Source organism: Rhodamnia argentea, chromosome 4 (assembly GCF_020921035.1).
Source record: "Rhodamnia argentea isolate NSW1041297 chromosome 4, ASM2092103v1, whole genome shotgun sequence".
Classification (NCBI taxonomy): Eukaryota; Viridiplantae; Streptophyta; class Magnoliopsida; order Myrtales; family Myrtaceae; genus Rhodamnia; species Rhodamnia argentea.
In genome coordinates, this window is record NC_063153.1 from 27,265,640 (window position 1) to 27,279,110 (window position 13,471).

The 13,471-nt window shown below is 37.7% G+C and overlaps 2 protein-coding genes across 6 annotated transcripts; one reads left to right on the forward strand and one right to left on the reverse strand.

Moving 5' to 3' along the window:
* The first annotated feature begins 1,164 nt into the window (after positions 1-1,164).
* On the forward strand, positions 1,165-1,561 carry LOC115743447 (EPIDERMAL PATTERNING FACTOR-like protein 2). Its single transcript, XM_030678221.2, has one exon. It carries the CDS (start codon positions 1,216-1,218, stop codon positions 1,411-1,413), a length of 198 nt encoding a protein of 65 aa, XP_030534081.1. The 5' UTR covers positions 1,165-1,215; the 3' UTR covers positions 1,414-1,561.
* A 1,935-nt stretch (positions 1,562-3,496) lies between these two features.
* Positions 3,497-8,008, reverse strand: LOC115743446 (protein WVD2-like 6). 5 transcript variants are annotated; one of them, XM_048277853.1, is made up of 9 exons: positions 7,822-8,008; positions 6,761-7,067; positions 6,441-6,674; positions 6,292-6,332; positions 5,971-6,042; positions 5,742-5,841; positions 5,575-5,646; positions 5,376-5,486; positions 3,497-4,305 (listed from the first exon to the last, which is right to left on the reverse strand). In XM_048277853.1, exons 2-9 carry the CDS (start codon positions 6,989-6,991, stop codon positions 3,904-3,906), a joined length of 1,263 nt encoding a protein of 420 aa, XP_048133810.1. In that variant the 5' UTR covers positions 6,992-7,067; positions 7,822-8,008; the 3' UTR covers positions 3,497-3,903. The 5 variants fall into 5 exon arrangements, with proteins under 5 accessions (XP_048133810.1, XP_030534080.1, XP_030534078.1 ...); XM_030678220.2 differs by having other exon boundaries at positions 5,971-6,039; positions 7,674-8,008; XM_030678218.2 differs by having other exon boundaries at positions 7,674-8,008.
* Between the last annotated feature and the right edge of the window lie 5,463 nt (positions 8,009-13,471).

The following is a 13,471-nucleotide window of genomic DNA, read 5'->3' on the forward strand; positions in this document are numbered from 1 at the left end:
ACCCAATGACTTAGAGATCCATTAGACATCCTACAAACCTCACAAAATGATTAAATTCAGACATTTGACCTATGCAAGTGACCCCGACCCAAAATAATTTGCATGCAATTTGTTGATTTGGACGAATGACTTGCAGTTCCTAACACAGAAATTCCGGATACCCAAACCAAATGTGCCTACCTCAGAGGGTTGCCGATAGTTCTTTCGATTAGATAAAACTTTCCATGACATGGTATGGCATAGTGCACAGTTTATCCTTACTTCAAGCACACCTTCATTATAATCCTTGTGTAAAATTTTGAGATTGAAAACTGTTCTCCATTCACTTTATGTTCAGTTGAAAAGCTTTTGCATGCCCTCCTGATAAAAGTTAAAACAAAGAAGGTTCCTTTTTAGCTGACGGAGACCAGTGCCTGGACTGTAGTATCCTGAAATGCAGAAACATGTGATATTTTGACCTTCTCTCTGACTTTGCTTTGACTTCTTTCTTCCCATGCAAAGAAAAATTTCGGTTGACCAGTCATGTGGTCATTTTCGTGGCTGCTGTACACTGAGGATGGCAATAAATTACTGAGCCAGCAACTTCAGCAACAGATGTGTCCACTGTGATTGGAACAGTGACCAACTTTGTCCCTGATCTACCCTTCAACCATTCAATTCATTTGTCCAATTCTCCATGCACTGCAAAAGAAAAAGGAAAAAACATCCTTGTCAATAGTAGTTTTTTCTGTTAACTCGAGCAGCGACTTCATTAACATTATTGTCCCCTCCCAACAAGCAAAGTTGCAGAGAGAAGGGGAGTATCTGGCGGGTGTCCCTCAAAGTGTCCCTGAGTGATGGCTTCATCAAGTAACCACCAATACAACCAAAGTGGGCTAAAAGCCACTGTACTCCTTGCTTGTCTCCTGCTCTGTCTCTCTCCCATAACAGGTACAAACATCAAACTTTTTGCTCATCATGCTGTCCCAAACGAAAGCATGCCCATCAAGTGAAGCACATGTCACTCTCTTTTGTGTGAAAATGTAAGTAGAGCCAGAAAGCAAGGATTCCCCAACAGTGAAGAATCCTAGTTCCTGGCAGTTGAAGTCATTTTCCAACTTTTTGCTATCTTGTTGTCTCTTTCCCTAGACTATTGCTCAAGATCTTTCTTTGGCATGACTTATTTTCTGTTGTGTGGTGGGAGAAGGGACTGAAGTTTTGAATATCAGAAGAGAGATGGTAGGTTCAAGGCCACCCAGATGTGTCAACAGGTGCCTGAGTTGCAGGCCATGCATGGCCACCCTGGTGATTCACTCTCCTGCAGTAGGAGGCGGAGGAGCAGAAGATGATGGGGCTTCAAGCCATGAGCGAAGTGATGGCTACTACCTCCTCGCTTGGAAGTGCAAATGCGGCAACAAGCTTTTTCAGCCTTGATTAAGATGAAATCAAAACTCTTCGTAATTTTCCTTTATGTACTAAGTTGAATGACATCCAATTCATATGGGTGTTCATCAGTTTCACTTGTATAGAATCTAGCTAAAGAGCATCTAAAATGGTCAGGTTCTATCTGCTCTTTCCTACAACTGCAGCGATGGATGTGATCTGGTCCCTTTTAAGGGAAGACTTGTGGTCTCACATGGCTGTCTTTTGTTTTGAGTTCTGGCTCATTCTCCTTTCTTAGCTTTTTTGTTTTTTTTTTGTTGTTTTTTCCCTCATTTCCTAATTCATAATTTCGGCGGTTCAGTTTGCTTGTTCTTGTGGAGAGTTGAGCTCTTGCAAGCATTTTAATGGAGTTACCTTGTGGGAAGAATTCTGGGGCTTTAAGCATGAAGAACTCAGTACTTCCACCGAGTCTTATGCCTGTTCAAAACTTGACACTCTTAACTGCAGAGTAGATGACAGTGACTTCATAGCTACTCCAACTAGTTGGAGATAATGACCACAATCATAAATGGCAGAGGTCATCTGATCAACATTTTTATCCTAAAAAAGAAAAAAAAAATGAGTGTCTATCTTTGGTTTAGAGGACCAGGCAATTGAGGACTCAGAAGATGACTATTCATTTTTACACCCCTTCTTTGCGGAATTTACTTCAACAATGACTTGAGCAGCACCAAAGAGAGAGTACCGGTGCAATGAAATGTCAATCTCCCTCAACATCAAGTTTGCCCCTTCCTGTGCTCTTTGCTTGTATTGGCGGCGTTTTTCAAGATGTAAGATGACTCGTCCTTCTTGTGAGGCCGATATGGAGGTTCCTTTACCGTGATGTGGCCACTAAAACCAACATTTTTCTTGCCTCCATTCAATAAATTCAAATAAAAGTTTGAAGTGCTATTATTTTCTTAAATAAAGACTTAAAATTAGCCTTTTTTTAAACAAAGATTTGAAGTGACCATGACAGTTTCAAATAAGGATCTCTCTCGTTAGCTCTTCGAGAGTGGCCTTGCTTGGCATCCGACAAGGGTGGTCCTCGCCCAACCCTCTCCGGCCATCACTAGTGGCCGGCCATCAAAAGACCGACCACCAATGAAAAAGAAAAAAAATGAAAAAATGAAAAAAAAGGGAAATTTTTTTTAAAAAGACAAAAGATGAAAATGCCCTTAGCAGCCGAATGGTCAAACCCTTATTTGATATTGTTGTGGCGACCTTAGGCTTTTATTTGAAATAAATGAAGACACTTTAGGCTCTTATTTAAAATTTTTCCTAAATTCATACAGCTTTCTTTTTCCACCGCTCATTCGGATATAAACGAACATCGCGTGGTCGTGCAAGAGCGCAGTTGGTCCCCAATGTTCTTAAGGTCTCAGCTTTCGAAAGCTATCTTACAAATCTTAGCTTATTCCTCAGAATGAAAAAATGTAGGGAAAGGAAGATCAAGCGTCATAGAGGCTAGTTAGAAACAGCAAAAGTCTGACCATCTCGGAACATCTCTAAAGGCAGCTTTGAAAGACTAGAACATTGGAGACCGACAGGCAAGATACTTTTCCATCTAATCTCACTTGCATATAAGAGACCAACTAGGAAGCTTTCGAAAGCATTAACATCTTCGATCAGTTCTCTTCATGAAATGAATTTACCAACAAAAGTCCCAGATATCTCCGTTCTCCAGGGAGGAAAGGGCATAAATGATGAATCGTTCGGATTCAATCCGATGTGACAGCTAATTCAGGATCAAGAAAGGGAAGTTCCGTTTCACATCCACCCTATTTGAAGTAATCACGACAATAGAGTCGCAATGCCACAATAAAGAGCCGAAAGGTGTGCTGTACTTATTCTCAGCACGTCAGTTAACCGGTAAAACACCAACATGGCTGAACATTATATTCTCACACTTCCAACATAGGGGATGAGCCAGGAGCAGAAGCACCAGAATGTCTTTACCATATCAAACTAAGCATCGGGTGAGTTCTTAATTTCTCTTACTGTCAGTCTATCTGGAAGTACGATCCAGTAGAAAAGTCATAAATAAATACTAAATCAAATCATGGACAAATGAAAGGAAAGACACGGAAGACCATAACCAACTCATATAGCCAATAAGAAATCTCGAAAACATAGGTACAATATCCAATTGTCACGCCCCAACTGGCTCAACAAATTGGTCCGACACTAAACTTCACAGCGACTGATATTCCTACTATTGCTGTATTTTTCAGTAGTGAGGCAGGCAACCAAAGAATGCTAATGCAAAGAGAGCACTGGGAAATCAGCAACTTACAAAGGTGCAGGAATGCAGAATTTCTTACGATAACCAGCAATCCCAAGAACAGTACAAAACAAAACAACCCAATGCTTCCACAGACAAAAAGACGCCAGAACTCACGACTCTTCCGCAAATCTTCCATACCTCAGGCATAATTATCCCAGTAATCCTTGTGGTCCTGTTCTTGCCAAGTTGAAGGCTCTAAAAAGTTCAATCTAGCTCTATTGCTGCTCCTGCATAACGCCTGATTCTGTCCCTTCTTGTGCTATAGTTGGCTTGACTAGCTCATCCAGGATTGGCGTATGGTCACTAGGGGAGTCATCCACCTGAAGTGGCTTATGTGCTCTATTGCCAGTTTCTTGCGTATGAGTTGCTTGAGACTCGGCGCTTTTGATCCTCACACTAGATGGCTTATTTTTCTCAGAAGGCAGTACAGGGAGCGATTTCCGAATGGGCTTCTTTGATTTGATGGGCGGCACTCTAGATGGTTGGTTTCTCGACACTTCCTCGTCGAGGCTTAAACGATCAGATGGACGGTTTCCATGGCCATTTTTTTCAAACTCCTCGGTAGGCGAGCTCTTCCTTCGCCCGAGCTTGGGAGATCTAGCTCTTGTTGGGGGTATCTGTTACACAATGACATTCATATCCTCAATGGGGCAAGAAATGCTTCCAGACCCTCACAAGAACAGGCAATTTGTATCCAAAAGTTTGTGATGATAAAATTGAGAGAAATGTATCACAAAGAATTGCAAGAGAGAGAATATAGCCAAATATCACGTTAAAAAGTCAGAATAGAGCACTTCATTATATATCCAATTCAGAAGAGGGAAGAGAAAAAGAATGAATTAATCCACCCCAAGAGTATGACAACCGCGGATAATCATTTGTAACTTGTAAGTGCAATCTGTAAAATATACATTTTTGCAACATGGCCCGAAAAGCTCTGCATCATGACCATATTTGCAGTGCAGATATCTGGAGCATTCGCAGTCAAAGAAAGAATAGTGTTCCGGCAAGGATATAGCCAATAGTAAATTCTATTCACACATTTTCCTACTTCCTATCATGTGTAGAAGTTGAGAGTGGGTAACTTAACGGAAAAGCTGTTGAAATATTGATCTCGAATAGCGAGATACTCGGTTCCAAATCTAATTTTTGGCGCACTTTTAAGACACCAAACGTGCATGATAACTGCTGGAACTTAGCCAGCTCCAGGTGCAACCAAGGAAAAAATCAGATAGTTGCCCTTCCATCCGGTGTTATCCTTCTGAAAGAAAGACAATGCTTATGAAATAGTGCAGAATTCAAACAAAAATGAAAAATTGAGCACCATTTATTCAGCATATAAAATGGGTTACCCCTTCCGATTCTCGAAATCTCAATTGCTAAGACATATAGCTGACGTTAAAGATTCCATGTACTTGTTTAAGAGATCAAGAAAAGAAATCCTATTGTGGATTTTTAACCAAAAGTCGCATTATGATTTTATAAATAACAGAACGGAAATCTTGTTTGTCATTGGTATTTGAAACCATTCTTTTTGATAACGAAAATGATCTAAAAACATTCTCTCTCTATTTATAAGAGGGCCTTAGATATCTCAACACAACATCGATGGTATATTTCCGATGCTCATAAGAAATCTAATTCCAATGCTGCCATAATGAGGCCAGGCAGATATATGAGAATCTACCTTTTTCAACTCAACTTTAGGCGGTGAAGGTTCTTGGTAGAAGTTTGGCATAGGTGTGGCTTTAAAGTTCAAACTCTTCCTCAGCATCTTCATCTCAGCTTCTTGAGTTTCCTGATATCAAATTGCAGCTTCTCAAATAAGCAAACGGAACAAGCAAGCAACTTCCATGGCCACTTAAGCTAGCTAAAGAGGATACCACCTTGGACTTAGCCTGCAAGGTCGTCTGTTCTACTTCCTTTGCATGAATCTTTTCCTCAAGCTTTGAGTAGAACTGCCCAAGACGATGATAAAAAGTAGGTCATATCTGCAGCAATCTGACAAGGGATAACCACACAATTGCACATGAAGCAAACAACAGGAACTAACCTCTTTCCTTTTTTCAGCCCTTTGGTCACACCTAAAGCTGAACCCATAGTTCGGAAGTGCACCCACTCTACGGGTTCCAACATCAGCTGCGGTAAGGTTTCTATGATATTCTTAAGGATAAACTACTTGTAAACAGCAAAGAAAGAAATCAGGGATCATTAGTGAAGATGCAAAGCAACACATGAAAAGAGTAATATGATCAAACTATAAGAAAATCTGCAAGGGATACGGGGAAGATTGTGGAATCCCATCAGGTTCGATGACGGATCCTTCTTTCAAAGGGTTCTCTTTTTTAACCCCGCTGTTGAAAAGCAATTCATATTTTCAAATTCCAAGGTTATCAAATGTTATCAGTAAGTAATACAAACCATGAAATTTACACACACAGAGACAAACAAATAAATAAAACTTAACATTTGAGGATTCAAAGACGGCTCAGAGCCTTTTAGCTATCCTCCACCATAAGCATAGCAGTAATTATGGCAGCAGATATATTCAAAACAATTTCTTCAACAAGAGAAACGTTAAAGTTGTGGCAAGCTAGGAATACCTCAGGCCTTTTGAAGAATCTATATAAGATTTTCCAGCTTGCTGTCAAAAGAAAACACGCCAAAAGATAAAGATTAGCAATCAAATGTCGGCAACGATGACCTAATACTTCTAAATGATGGTGACTCTACACTCAAGAAAAACATTCACCTTAGGTAGATGAGGCTGCTTATCATTTAATGGTTTGCTTTTAATAGGCTTCTCTACACTGGAATTTGGAGGAGCATTGCCATTTCGAACTGCTTTTGCTTCCTTTTCATCTTTGTTCTTCTTTGCTCCAGGTGCCAGCACATTTTTCACAGTAGGTTTGTAATTGTTTTTGGTTCCTTGACTCCTCTGGCTTCTCACACGTTTTGCATGGTCTGAATCAAAATTGTCTCCTTCCTATGAACCAATTTATAGATGCAGTCAAGCATAAGGAGTTGTACCACTTCTGAAAACTAAGCAGAAGCAGAAGCAGAAGTGCATACCTTAGGAATGTTGGCAGGTCCCTCCTTTAAGTCCCCAGGCGATGACTTGTTTGCATCAGACTGATCTAACTCAACACTTTCTAAGCTTTTATTTACAGATGCAATTGCACCAGTCTCATCTGTGACCCCATCAAAATCAGTTGGAACTGTACTCTCTCCTTTGCAGGCCGGAAGTCTGTGCTGAGGGACCGTCTCAAAACCATTATCAGCAATGGTGTCGTCAATATCCATAGGACTGTTGATGTTGAGCTATACTAGAAGCCTTGACGCAATGTGAAACCAAAAGGGCACAGGGACTTGGAAGTTCCTGAAAGCTCAAAGAAGGCAGAAGGTGCACAGACCATGCAATCGGTCATCTTCTGACAGGAAAAGATATCACGAGAAAAGAAGTAAAACTGAGCCAATGTGCCACAATCAACATTCTGCAAAATCACAAGGTTAGACAAAAAATTAACAAGCTTCAGAGTTTTGCCATAGCATGCCTCAAAACCACCTTCTCAGCATCGAAGCACCTAGTCCCCAGCACAACATGTGAATCTTGAAACTCACTGAAGGGGAAGTATATATGCTAGTATTTCTTACATCATATATTCTCAGTTTCCAGGGATTGCGCGAGAAAAGCACATCAATCACAACGATGCAAATTAAGCGAGAACCTACGCAACCTACACACCCGAGAATTAATCACTCAAAAAGAAACGTTCTTCCAACAATGAGGCATCGATCTGGTCGTGGCAACCGCAACAGCACGAGACCCAGTAAAAACTCCCATTCAAGCCACGATAATGCTTCGACCCGAAAACCCAGAACAGAAATAACACATCGGAGTGCAGACACGATTCGGCACAGAACTTTTCAGACGCTTATCTCAGAAGGCAAATCACAGAGCAGTACAGGCTCTTTGTGCTCTTACCCAGAACTGGAGGGAAGCAATCAGAGCTCCATCGACGGCCTCCGACGGACAAAAGGGGAAGATCTGCAGCGAGAGTTTGGAGATCTGGGGGAAGAACGGAAATGGGCAAGAACCCAGCAATCAAAATTCGAAATTTTGAAGTCCTCGCCTTTATCTCGGGACTCAATCGTGGGTCTATGAACTGTGGAGTGATGGATCGTGGGTGTGCTTGAAATGGAAAGCAGGGAGAGGTGTCTGTCACTGTTGGAGGGACATGGAGCAACAAATAGCAGTTGCAGTGGGTTTCAAATCCATTTTTGCCAGGTCACTTGAGAGAGAGAGGGAGAGAGAGAGAGAGAGATTGATTTTACTCTACAGACCCTACAAGTACAGTAGCAATTACAATATACATTTCAAGACAAAAAAAAAAAAAATTAAAGACACATTGAATTTGTGAAAGTACATAATTTCTCACAATTCTCTCTCTCTCTCTCTCTCTCTCTCTCTCTCTCTCTCTCTCTCTCTACTATATATATATATATGTAATTTGCTTGACAACTATATTAAATGCTGAAAATTGAAACTCCGCGCTTAATGAGATTAGATTTGTTTGCTAATATTAATTAGCATTGACTTAATATACTTGATTAAGTAAAAAAATCCACTTAATGTGGTAAGCGAATGGAGATTACTTATTCCTTCAAGAGTAATTGACGGCAACTAATATTTTGCTAGATATGCAGCTAGAATCTATTAGTAATGGCCATTGCTCTATCTTTGGTAAGAAATTAATCAAGATTTGGCTATTATTTTGTGAAAAAAATTCCAAATAAAGGTATGAATTACACTCATTTTCTCAAATAATGGCATGAAGTATACCTTATTTCAAGTAAGAGCATGAATTGCTCTCATTTGTTTCAAAAAGGGCTTGACCAATGGCATTTTCGTCACTTACGTTTTTAGTTTACTTTTTCCCCTTTTTCTTTTTTGTTTTCTTATTTCCCATTTCTTTTTTTCCCTTCCTCATCATCGGTGGACGGTCTCAAGTGAATTGATGAACATCCATATGAGGAAAATGAAAAAAGGAAAAAAAAATACAAATACGAATAAATGAGGAAAATGCCCTTGATCAGACCCTTCTTTGAAATAATGAGAGCACTTTAAGCTTTTATTTAAAATAATATCCACTTCATGCCCTTACTTGATAAAATGAAACCACTTCAATCTCTCATTTGGAATTTTTCCTTATTTTTTAATCAACATTAAAATTCTTACTATTACTATTTTCAGCATTTAAGATTATGACCACTTAAAATTCACTACTTAAATTGATGGCGTTAATTTAAAATTTTATCAAACTAGCCGTAACTAAGAGGAAAAAAAATTCACAATAGATTTTCAAGCTAATTACTGGCCATAAAAGTAATTAAGAGTAATCTATGTTAATTATTCTTAGGTGGTGTAAATTTTTTTAACGCATTAATCATTTGATGTATTCGGATAATTAAGTAATCAAATTTATCCATCTAATGGAGAATGTGTACAAAAGAACTTTTACATCGGCATACCTAACAAAAATTAAATGTCCATAAGGCACAAAAATAGAAATAGTCAAAAATTGAGAAATGGGCAAAATTGCCCCTATTATTCACATAAATAGTATAGGTTTATAGGTGGTATGTAGCGATTTTCATTGACCGTTAGATGAAAACATGATTAACTATTTAAAATAGCCAAAAATAGAGAATGAGCAAAATTGCGCCTATTATTCACTTAAGGAGTTGATGTATATAGGAGGATTACAATGTAACGACTTTCATTGGTTGTCACATGAAAACGTGATTTACTATTTAAATATTCTAACGGCACATGATATTTTAATAATGAAACAACAAGTAGCTCATGACAAAAAAAGCGGGCAAACAAAGGTAAGGAATGAAACATTTTTAGGAGTTGTCTTCTTCTTCTTCAAGTTGCTCCGCCATTACTCGGCACATTCCTTTACTATTTTTATGAGTCTTCAGCCTATGCCCATCACGCCTCCTCCCGCTATCACCGCATCCACGTTGAGCTACCGCCAAAGCATCCGAGCTGAGTCACCAGCCCCATCAACGTATTAATAAATTAAGGAAAATTTTCAAATAAAGGTCTAAAGTGAACCTTATTTCAAATAAGTGTCCGAAATGCCATAATTGTTTTAAAGAAGGACATGACCAAAGGTATTTTCATCTTTTACATTTTCTAATTTTTTCCTTTTTTCTTGACTTCCTCCTCGCCGATGGCCGTGGGCTGGGCAACCTCGCCTCGCCTCGCCTAGGCGAGGCCACCTAGCCCTCGTTGGTAAAGGGAAAAAAATGAAGAAGGAAAAAAAATGAAAAAAAAAATCAGAAAAAGTAAAAATATGAAAATGCCCTTGATCATACTTTTCTTTGAAACAAATGAGGACACTTCAAACTTTTATTTAAAATAAGATCCATTTGAGGTCCTTATTTAAGAAAATGAGAGCACTTCAAACCCTTATTTGGAAATCTTTCACAAGTTAATGATAGAGGAGATGGGATATATAGGAAAACATGAATCCTAATGACCACATTTTTCTCAACTTCCATCGCAAATACTCTTTCCTAAGCTTTTGTTTGATCAACAAAATTATTCCCATTGTTGTTCTTATTGAAGAGCAATATTTAGCCCAATTTGTATTTCACCGAATGTCAAAGGTGTCTATTTAGCCATAAACTTTACGAACGATGTATCCAAAAGCAGCGCGCAAAGAGGGGATAAAGAATCTCACCCAATTCTAATCATCATGCTTAGGGATAAAGAAACATGTGTACTCATATTTGACTCAATTGAAACGCTAGACAGAGATTTGGCTGGGGTCCTTCCAAGTAAGTACCGTCGATTATAACAAGGCCAAATGTTGTCATAAATGAACATGGTACGATGTCGCATGTGGTTGTTCTCGTTAATAGTTTTCCTAAACCAACTTGTGATTTGGAAGCACCAAACACCATCCTCCGAAGTAAGTACCGTCGATTATAACAAGGCCAAATGTTGTCATAAATGAACATGGTACGATGTCGCATGTGGTTGTTCTCGTTAATAGTTTTCCTAAACCAACTTGTGATTTGGAAGCACCAAACACCATCCTCCGTTCTCATTGGCCTGCAACAACGTTATGTCCAGAACAAACTCATTGGCCTCGATCATGCCTTCGTACAGAGACAACTCATTCTTCTGGGTAAACACGCATGTGATGAAGTTGCAGACAAGCTTGAAAATTCGCTTTCTTGTTTACATGTATTGGAGCTTCACAATTTTCCTTTAAAAAGAGATGAATGATCGAAATCACTATACTTTCGCACCGATTAGTTTATTTGACTATTTGTAGAGGTTTATACGGTGAATCATATCGCCTAAGTCAAGCTACCCGCACACTACTCAACCTAACTCAACCTCTGAATCATTCCGATTCAGCTCCTCTCATCAGTAGAATTCAAATGGATCAAATCAAGCTCTTAGAACTTGATCCGTTCATTTCATGGAAAATGAATAATTTTTTTTTGAAAAATATTTCCTAAATCATTCATTTTCCGTGAAACAAGCGTAGCCAAAAAGGTCAAGTCCTTTTTTTCTAACACTATAATTTTTGTGTAGTCAACTATAATTTATATTTTTAAGTTCCCTTAACATATATATCACATCATTTCTTTTGATTTCACATTATTTTTTAAACCTCGAGATCGAGATTAACTCAAGCTTAGATTGGAATTTGGTTTTTGCTAATCAAGTCGAGTAGAGCTTGAGCTAATTAAACACTTGATATAGGCGGAAGTTAAAGAGAAAGTATCTTGTAATTTACTTGATATGTCGCCCACATCACAAATGAAATTTCTGTTGCTTTTATAATCTAAAGCCAAATATCTTATTTGTTGTCACAACATTACTATGTTAAGGGACTTGCACTAGTCAATGGTATAGGCTATAAGCATTACTCCTTTGCTCAATTATATATGAAACAACATGTACATAGAAACAATATATTTTGGCAATTTAGAGCGTCTTTTCGTGTTGTTGGAAAAAAAAGAGCAAGCTTTAGATGATCTTAATAAAAAGAAATGACATCCACATATATAAAAAGAATTCAATTGTGTTATTATATAGAGCATATTGACCAACACTTATCATATGAAAACCAGTGTCTTAATAGAATCAAAAGAATTGGATCGAACTTTCTCACCATGGCTCCATTTGTTTTACGAAAAATGAATAGTTTGGAAAACATTTTTCTAAAAATGATCTCTCATATCGTTTACAAAAATGAATAAATAAAAAATGTTCATAAAAATATTTAGACATAAATTGTTCTTGATAATGAAAATGTTTTTTATTGACTAATTATTTCAAGCAATACAAACAATCATTTTTAAGAAAATATTTTTAAATGATTTATTTTTCACAAAATAAACGGAGCCTAAATTTAAGAAGAACAAAAGCTACCGTTGAAAGGCAAAAATTAGTCCTCAAGCACTAGTTGATGCTAATGCAATTGGAGTCAATTCTGAAGCACGATGGGCATTTTGCAAAATAGTAATCAGGAAACTTTTAGATCATGAGATCCTATTGCGCCAAAATAGAGTTCAAGATGGCACGAGAAGGGTAAAAGGGCATAATGACTTATAGGTTGATACATCCACTAGCATGTGAAGAGCCTAGAAATGATTAATATTTTTGGCCAATCCTCTAACATAGTATTTTGTCATCTGTTAATTTAAATGTGACTTGATAACAAGCTAAGTTTATTATTGAAAAATATAGATTGACTCGTTTTAGCTATAAGACATATAAAAGAGCGACTTAAAATTGCTTTATCATTTAACTATTAAATAAGTACTATCCAATGTTATTGAGTGTCGTATGTAATTTCCAAAAGAAGTACACAAGGATATGTTTGACTTTGCTACAAAACAATTATCCTTTGTTTAGATAATTTGAAAAAAAAATTGTTATGTAACCATTAGCAATGTCACAAATAATGCCTATTAAAACAAAACCTTCAACTTTTTTTTTTATGATGCTTACATGTACTCAGATATTGACATTATCATATATCACTTCACTTTGAACATGCATTTTAAGTCCTAAAAAATAAACATTTTGGGTAGAAGAAGGTAAAAGATCCTTAAAATAGAAAGTATGGGTAAATTCTATCTTGGGTAGAAGAAGGTAAAAGATCCTTAAACTAAAGGTTTGCCCCAGTAGCCACTCTTCTCACTTGAGAAGGGGAGGTGGGGGATTCCAATCCCCACCTTCGGGGGGAATTGGGGTGGGGACATGTGAGGAGGAAGCAAGGTTTTGCAATTTATGCATACACATATCAAAGGGGCACAAAATTTGATAGAATAGCCCTTAATAAGTGTCCCACGAGTCAAAGTTCTATGAATTGTCATCTTTCATGCGGATGTACATGATTAATACATGTAGCACGTGAAGTGCTTATAAATAGTTATATTGAAATCTAAGGTTAATTTTGTTTAAGTATCCATTATTACATAATTGCTATCCACTATTATATAGTGCGTAATGCGTATCTATCTTTTCGAGTTATCAGTTGGTTGGCTGAAATGTACATTTTCAATATGGTGCATTTAGAAAGAGTATGCTTTACATGGCATTAGTGAAAAGGAATGACTTCTACATTTTAAAAAGAATTCCATTGCATTACTATATAAGGGGTCTTGACCAACACTAACCATGTCTTAAAGCATCAATCTATTTGAAAGAATTTCAAATAAGGGCTTGAATTTGATCATTTTTAC